The 8529-nt window shown below is 40.9% G+C and overlaps 2 protein-coding genes across 2 annotated transcripts; both read left to right on the top strand.

The window, feature by feature from the left end:
* The first annotated feature begins 3270 nt into the window (after positions 1-3270).
* LOC130878256 (keratin-associated protein 9-3) lies at positions 3271-3777 on the top strand. The gene is made up of 2 exons (XM_057776118.1): positions 3271-3323; positions 3423-3777. Exons 1-2 carry the CDS (start codon positions 3271-3273, stop codon positions 3775-3777), a joined length of 408 nt encoding a protein of 135 aa, XP_057632101.1.
* A 2076-nt stretch (positions 3778-5853) lies between these two features.
* Positions 5854-6222, top strand: LOC130878511 (keratin-associated protein 9-3-like). The gene has a single exon (XM_057776512.1). It carries the CDS (start codon positions 5854-5856, stop codon positions 6220-6222), a length of 369 nt encoding a protein of 122 aa, XP_057632495.1.
* The last annotated feature ends 2307 nt before the right edge of the window (positions 6223-8529 follow it).

Raw genomic sequence — 8529 nt, 5'->3', positions numbered from 1 at the left:
AAGTTGCGTGTGGCCATGAATATCAGCAAGCTCCAAGCTTACTCACCCTGTCTCAGAACAAGGAAATGGAGAGTAATTGAGAAGACATCTAGTATCAATCTCTGGCCTCCTCACATATAAATAAATTGAATAATGTAGATAAATGATATCCAGATACAAGCATATCTGTGGAAAAATTCTACAAACATACAACCTACCAACACTCAGTCATAAAAATCTTGAAAAATTTAAATAAAAATAAAAAAATTTAAAAAAACTTGAAAAATTGACCACAACTATAACTAAAAAGGACACAGAATCTGTAATCAAAAACTTCCCAACAAAAAAGGTCCAAGGACCAGATATGTTCACAGATAAATTCTACCAAATACATAAAAAAAATTACTGGCAATTCCCAAGAAATATCTCCAAAAAGTGTTCATTGTCCTGGCAATTAGGGTTTAAAATAGAAGAGGAGAAAAAATGCTTCCAAACTCAGTCTGTGAAGCCAACATCAGTCAAATAAAATAAGAAAACCACAGAATAATATTCCCGATCAATATTCTACAACAGTAATCAGTCAAATATTGTCAAACAATTCAATGGGACAATAAAATGATCAAAAAGCATTACTAAGTGAGAATTTATCTCACAATGCAGGAATTGTCTAGCACATAAAAACATCAGTGCAATCATTATTTAACAGATAAAAGGGGGGACACATACATGGTTATCTCAACTGTCCCAGCCCCCAAAAAATGTTTTGATGAATTTCAAAACCTTTTAAACATTTTAAAAGCACTTAGTGGGGCTAAGGAGACGGCTCAGTGGGCAAAAGCTACTTCCAAGCCAGACAACCTCAGTTTGATGCCAGGAACTCATATGATGGAAGAAGTGAACTGATCCCTGCAAGTTATCTTTCACCCTCCACACATGCACTAACACACACACACACACACACACACACGTGCCAGTGCATACACTGATACACTGATACATACACAAATGTAATTTTTAGCTTAAAGAACTCAGCAAGCTAGGAAAAGAATGAAACTACCTCAATATGGTAAAAGCTGTCAAAAAAAAAAAATACAGTTAACCTCATACTCAGCAGCCAAAGCCTGATGGATTTTCCCGTTAGCTTGGGAATTAGACAAGAATGTTAACTTTTGGTAATGCTGCTCATTATACTACCAGAAGTACTGGCTAGAGTAAAGAAAAGAAATAAATGTCAACCAAATTGGAAAAGGTAAAATTATCTCTGTCCAAAGATAGCAGGATCTTGCACACACACCTCAACATCCACACAGAAAAGAAGTGTTAAGGCCAACCAATGAATTTAGCAAAGCTACCAATACAAACACACAAACAACACACACGGGGGGGGGGAGAGAGAGAGAGAGAGAGAGAGAGAGAGAGAGAGAGAGAGAGAGAGGAGACTCGGATTTCTGTATACTAAAAGTAAGCCATAGGAAAAAGAAGTTACAGAAAGCATTATATTTACAGTGGCCTCCGGAGAAAAACAAACTCTAAAGGGATCAATTTGACTGAGGGAAAATATTTGGACAACAAAAATAACAAAAGATTGCTGAGACAAATTTTAGAAGATATAATAAGTGGAAAGATATCCCATGTTCACGAACTGTAAAACTTATACTGTGAAAACAATGCTAGCACCGACAGATGTACAGACGTAGTGCAATCCCCATCCAAATCTCAATGCTGCTTTTGTAGAAGTTTCCCCCAGCACACACACTGAGCAGCTCACAACTGCCTGAAACTCCAGCTCCAGGGGATCCATCTCCTCTGGCCTCCACAGGCACCTCCACTCCCATGTAAGGTACATACCAACACATATACACAGAATGAAAGATAAAATAACTTTTTTTAAAAGAATAAGACTAGTTTTGTAAGCTTCCTGATTTCAAAATGTATTTAAAAGCTAAAGTAATCAAAATAGTGTGGCATTAACACAAAAATAGACAATCAGAGTGGAATGCCCAGAAACAAATCCTTATGCATAGTCAAAAGTTTTTCAATAGGGATAATAAGACCCAAAGGTTAAGAAGATTGACATAAATACTTCAAATGTTGACATAAACTTCATGCAATGAGTATTTGTCACAATTAAAATTTGAAGTTAAACATGTATAAAACTCACATTTTATTGAAATAGAAGATACACACACACACACATACACACGTCATTACTTCTAGAAGTATAAATGGTGGTGCCAAAGAATAAACATCCAACAGCTGATATTGGTCATCTCTGGTGTACTAATTTAGGAAAAGATATGTGTGTGTGTGTGTGTGTGTGTGCATGTATGTGCACATTGAGGAAAAGAGACATCAATTTTTCTTTATATGACTCCATTATTGTTTGATTTGTTAAATGGTATGTATTGATAACATATATATTGCATTAAATAAAGATATTTAAAGTAACAAAGGCAAAATAATGCAAATGCAAAATCATTAAAGGCTTCAGTTTGTGATGTGTACATTGGTGATTACCTTGTTAAATAGTATTTGTTTATATCATGCAATAAATACTATACATAGTATGCATGGTAGATGGATGGATAGATAGATAGATAGATAGATAGATAGATAGATAGATAGATAGATACTATGACAAAGACAGAAAACAACGTAAAGGCAAAGTCATCAAAGGCTTCAGTTTGTAATGCGTGCATTGGTGATCAAAAGGAGGAAGCATGGAGCCTTAAGGATCTTCTGTCCTACACAGAATGATCCCAGAGAGGCCGACTTTGTTTAGATGCTGATCAATTAAGTGGCTCGTGTCTTGATGACACCAATATTAGTCTTACAGAGTCCAAGGAAACTGTTTATGAAATCATGATTGTTGTTGAGTGGCTGCTTAGGAAACAAATGTTCCCTTTGGATAAACTGTGCCTAAGGTTATCAAAGGTCAGTTGAGACAAAGTAAGCCTAGGCCCTGTTTGGCTCACAGTCTGTCATGTGACTTTTATAGAGGGCTGTCGTGTTTGTCAATACACCTTCCCTTAGACCAGAGGGAAAAGAGGAAGCTCAGTGCCACTAATTGATCACTGACTACAGCAGATGAAGTAAACACTGTTTATAATTTTCTCAATTACTCAGATATTGACCAATCAAAGACCGACTTTGCAAACTAGCATCAAGGAAAGATGCTAAATGTGAGATGAATATGCACCTCTAAGGAATATATAAAAGGCCAGGTGAGGAAGGCACAGTCCAAACTCAGAAACTTCTCTTCACAGAACAACCAACTTGACTCCTGATACCATGGCCTGCTGCGCTACTAGCTTCTGTGGCTTTCCCACTTGCTCCACCGGTGGCACCTGTGGCTCTAGCTGCTGCCAGCCCAGCTGTTGTCAGACCAGCTGCTGCCAGCCCAGCTGCTCCCAGTCCAGCTGCTGTCAACCCAGCTGCTCCCAATCCAGCTGTTGCCAGCCTTGCTGCTCCCAGTCCAGCTGCTGCCAGCCCTGCTGCTCCCAGTCCAGCTGCTGCCAGCCCAGCTGCTGTCAACCAAACTGCTGTGGAACGGGCAGTGGCCAGGAGGGTGGCAGTGGAGGCGTGAGCTGCCGCGTTAGATGGTGCCGCCCAGACTGCCGCGTGGAGGGCACCTGCCTGCCCCCCTGCTGTGTGGTGAGCAGCACACCCCCAACCTGCTGCCAGCTGCACCATGCCCAGGCCTCCTGCTGCCGCCCATCCTACTGTGGACAGTCCTGCTGCCGCCCAGCCTGCTGCTGCTACTGCTGCCCCCCAAGCTGCTCTGAGCCCAGCTGCTGAGAGCCAGGGTGCTGGGTATCTCAGAATGAAATGGAAAGTCCTGCAGAATTGCGTGGATCTCTAAGAAAATGCTCTGTGTGGTGGATGCTAAGTATCTTCATGTCGCTAACCTGCTCATCAGTAGTGGAACTATCATCCATCAGGACCCCACAGATGTGCTGGAATTGGTATACTGCATACTCGCCTCAGTTGGTGTGTTCAAAGGACTCTGCTTTGCTTAGGCAGTGCACAAGGATGGGGTGGAACTTCATTCCAGTGACATATGAACTTCCTTCCCTAGTTCTTGGTCCCCACATATCTTCAGCCATGCTTTCTACTTAAATAATCTCTGTTGCTCTCAAATAAAGTGTTTTGTGCACACGTGGATAGATTTCTGTTCATCTTCTAATTTTGAGCTGCCCACCTACAGACCGTAATAATCTTCAGGCATAGACATCTAAGTCTAAACCAAAATTGATATGTGAAAATTACTTTATGCTTGAGTCATCTGCTAATAAAAATGTTCTGTGCATTAAATAATCTTCATGGCTATTTCAATATGTGGATGTTTATTAAAATAGATCCAGACAAATAGAGTTACCCTGGATGAACTTTTTCTATCATCTCTGACCTTGTCCCTTTCAGTCCAGTAGATGTTTTTCTTCATCCATGTACAAAATAAAGAAACCAGATTATCTACTAAATAGATTCGAAAATATCTACCAATACTATTTCTGAGACAATTTGGATTTAGTTCCTACTACTTGGCCTTCTCTTTCCCATTGGTTCCCAGCTGTGTAAGCTTCAATTGCAGTATTCACCTGCACTTGCCAAGGGCAAGAGGGGTACCTCTGTGCTAGGTGAGAGAAGAGCAGACCACTTTGGGGTATAACTGTTGAGTTCCAGCCTCATGTCATACAGATGTGTTAGAAATCTCAAACATAAATATCACAATCTAAAATTTACAAGCCAATCAAACATGCCTTTTTTGGAAAATTAGCTCAAGAAAAGAAGACAGATTTTATCATCTAATTTTAACTCTTGGGTAAGACATTGACTACAACACATTAAATACAAAGATCTAAGAAGACATGAGAAAATTCTTTCGAGGTTATTTACAAGTACCCAGCACCTACCTCTCTCATTAGATTGGCAGCAAGGATGGATCACAAACAGGATGGTACATTCCAGAAAATTGAGCGGCTGTGCATTTTTTCAAGGTGTCGTGACTCCTAGATAGTTTCCCAAGCTTTTGTTCAACCGCCAAATTAAGACAAAAATAACTCGACATTCCCCAGTGTCTCTACAGCAAATGAGCCTCCTTTGTGGGCGGCGCTACAACTTGAAAGTACTGTTTATTCATTCGTGAGTGGCTCAGGTGTCATGAATCATGCCTGATGTTCTGCCCCCTCAGTTAATCCCCACTGAATCAGATTCAATAAACATTTAATAAGACTCTATCAAAATCAGGCTAGATACTTTCTGAAAAATCATATTGCTTGGTTCACAACGAAATAAACTCTGACCTGAAATACAGTGCTCACACGTAACCAACCAGCTGAAAGGGCAAAAGTTACAAAGCTCATTTGAGATGGTGCTGGATAGAGTCAATGTGGTAGATGTGTCTATTACATGTGATCAAACCCCCCAATGTTCTAAATTAAATGTAACTTGGTCTATGTATCCCCGAGGGGAAAAAATGATTCTTGGAAAGAACAAATTGTCCCCTGCTTCGGAATTGTGCATAGATGCCCAAGAGGAATGGCAACTATTCACAATAAGGGTGTTGCCCTAACCTAAAGTGAGAAGGCTCTTTGAACATGGAAACCACAAACACTCCCCTAAAGAGTACATGGCCCATAGAACGAGTCGCAACAACCTTATAAAACAAAATCATTCCCATCATATGTCACAAGAATTTCAATGGAAGCCAATCAGAGTACCACTGAGGAACAAATTTAAACAAAAACAAGAAAAATATGTTAAGAATTTTATAAGCACTAGCTCGCTTGACTATATAAAGGGCCCGTGTTCAGGTCAGTTCCCAAACTCAGAAACTCATCCCAGCTACTCAACACTCAACCAACTCCTAACACCATGGCCTGCTGTGCTACTAGCTTCTGTGGCTTTCCCTCTTGCTCCACTGGTGGTACCTGCGGCTCCAGCTGCTTCCAACCAAGCTGCTGCGAAGGTGGCTATGGCTATGGCATCGGAGGTGGCTATGGCTATGGCATCGGAGGTGGCATTGGCTACGGCCAGGAGGGTGGCTATGGAGGTGTGAGCTACCGCGTTAGATGGTGCCGCCCAGACTGCCGCGTGGAGGGCACCTACCTGCCCCCCTGTTGCGTGGTGAGCTCTATTCCCCCAACCTGCTGCCAGCTGCACCATGCCCAGGCCTCCTGCTGCCGCCCATCCTACTGTGGACAGTCCTGCTGCCGTCCAGCCTGCTGCTGCTACTGCTGCTAGCTCACCTGTTAAGAGCCAGATTGCAGATTTTCAATACTCCTGAATTGTGCATCTCCTTGACCAACCCTGGACCAGTAACAAGTTCTTCAACCTTTACTTCATTGTCTATTATGGGGCTATAGAGTACCAGTTCATCATAGTCCTGTCTGGGTCTGTTCTATAATCAATATCTTGACCCTCTATAGTGGATCCAGAAATGCTAAGAACCTGCAAGCTGATTACTAAATTGTTCTGGATACACTGGGACTGAAATTCTTGCAGATTTGAAAATTATCAAACTCTCGAGAAATCTTTTCTTAAGAACAGACCAGAACTCTATCCACCCTGCTTGATGACCAATTTTTCATTTCTGCTTACTTAAAGTTTTTCAGCATCAAAGACACCAGACTACAGCTGAGAGACATTCTTCAAGTATCATCAGAGAAAATGGAAGTTCTTTACTGCACCCCCAGCCTCTAAGTAATAGGCTAGACCAGCCTGGCTGTGGTGGTGCACACCTTTAATCCAGAACTTGGGAAGCAGGGGCAGGCAGATCTCTGTGAGTTCAAAGCCAGCCTGGTCTACAAAGTGAGTTCTAGGACAGGCTCCAAAGCTACACAGCGAAATCCTGTCTCAGGAAGGAAAAAGAAAAGAAAAGAAAGAAGGAAGGAAGGAAGGAAGGAAGGAAGGAAGGAAGGAAGGAAGGAAGGAAGGAAGGAAAGAAGAGAAGGAGGAAACAGACTGAACTATTCCTCGTTTTGCCATTGATTCCTTATTTTTTGGATCATAATTAGCTTGCCTATTGGCTCTTTCCATTATATCTGTAGTATTGTGTCTTGTGATGTTTCTTAATAAAAATTATATACTGGGCAAAGAAACCATGGTTTTTGTTTCCACTTGTTCATCTAGTATTTCACTCACTTACAATTTTAGAAAATGTACTTAAATGAATTCTTTTGTTTCTTCCGAGAAACTAAGTCATCCATGCATCGTGTATTATTCTCGCCATTAAAACGCATTAATGGCCACTGTAAGGCAGGAAATTGGAAAGCATAAAGAATCAGTTCTTATCTATGACAACCTGGCTATCCAGAAAGAAAAAGCATATGGTCAAATAGCTACAATGTGATGAGATAAATTACGATCTCCTCCCAGTTCTCAGAGGCACTCTGAGTGGGTAGTGCTTGTGGTCAGTATTTCTTGAGAGGCCTGCTTACAATAAGGTATTTCTCCACAGGCCAGGAAGTACCAAAATCCTACTTGAATAATAGGAAATAACAACATATAAAATTGAGAGAATTTTTTTTTGTCTAGAAATATAAAAGATAAAAAGAGAAAGAGAGGGGCAGAATTATCGGGAGCTCATGGATCTTGCTATGTGATCCCTCCCCATCAAGTCAACAAACTCACATCGTCTTTGAGACTTTATGTGAAAATCACTAAAGTGGCGGCTGGGTTTCCTGTGTGCGTCAGTTTAGAAAAAGACAAAAGGCACCAAGGGGCTGACAGAACAAAGAGACCAAAAGAAAGCAATGCCTCAAGATCTTACGGAAATGACCGATGGTCTGTGGATGGTCTCCACACTGGAAATAATACCTTGGGTGTGTTTACTGAAAGGAACACATAGAATGAGCAGCAGAATCTGAAAATGATTGCTTCACCATGGGACCAGTAAGGTCTTTGTGATGGCATCAGCAGCAAGAGAGGCTTTACGAAGGAGAGAATCCTCATAGGGAGCTGTGAAGGTCTTTCCCAGCGAAAAGAAAAGGATGAGAAAGAAGAACTTATACACCTATTAGAATAATTAAATCCAAAGCAACAACACAACCAAATGCTGATGAGGATGTGCAGCAACGGAAAACCTCACTTGTTGTTGATGGAGATGTAAAATGCTACAGCCCTTCGGTAGTCTGCTACCTTATTGCAAAACCGAACATCCTGTACCATAGAACCTATAAATTGTGCTCCTGTATATCTACCCATTTGTGATAAAAACTTATATTTACTTTGAAAACCTGCACTGATGTTGATTGTAAGTGACCAAGATATCTTTCAGTAGGTGAATAGGATAAACAAACTCTGGGACATCTATCCAGTGAAATACTATTTGGTTTATTATAAAACAAGTGAAATGAACCAGTCTGAAAAAGCTGCATGCTAAATAGTTCAACAACAGTTCAAAGACACAGAAACAGTCGATAGTTAACTGTCCTATATACTTGCTGTGCAGATGTCTGGGTCTAACACTGGAAGACAAGCTTAGGATTTAAAGAAAATAAGTTACAGAAATAGAGCCTCACAGGACTGTCTGATGAAACCTACAAAGCA

Source organism: Chionomys nivalis, chromosome 7 (genome assembly GCF_950005125.1).
Source record: "Chionomys nivalis chromosome 7, mChiNiv1.1, whole genome shotgun sequence".
NCBI classification, from domain to species: Eukaryota; Metazoa; Chordata; class Mammalia; order Rodentia; family Cricetidae; genus Chionomys; species Chionomys nivalis.
The sequence above is the reverse complement of the archived record's forward strand: the minus strand, read 5'-3'. Positions and strand labels throughout refer to the sequence as shown.

What these genes read in the sequence shown, in the direction of transcription:
- LOC130878511 (XM_057776512.1), top strand. Translation starts at nt 5,854, where the DNA reads ATGGCCTGCTGTGCTACTAGCTTCTGTGGCTTTCCCTCTTGCTCCACT.
- LOC130878256 (XM_057776118.1), top strand. Translation starts at nt 3,271, where the DNA reads ATGGCCTGCTGCGCTACTAGCTTCTGTGGCTTTCCCACTTGCTCCACC. An exon ending in CCCACTTGCTCCACCGGTGG is followed by an intron (nt 3,324 to 3,422) that starts CACCTGTGGCTC and finishes CAGCTGCTCCCA; the next exon opens with ATCCAGCTGTTGCCAGCCTT.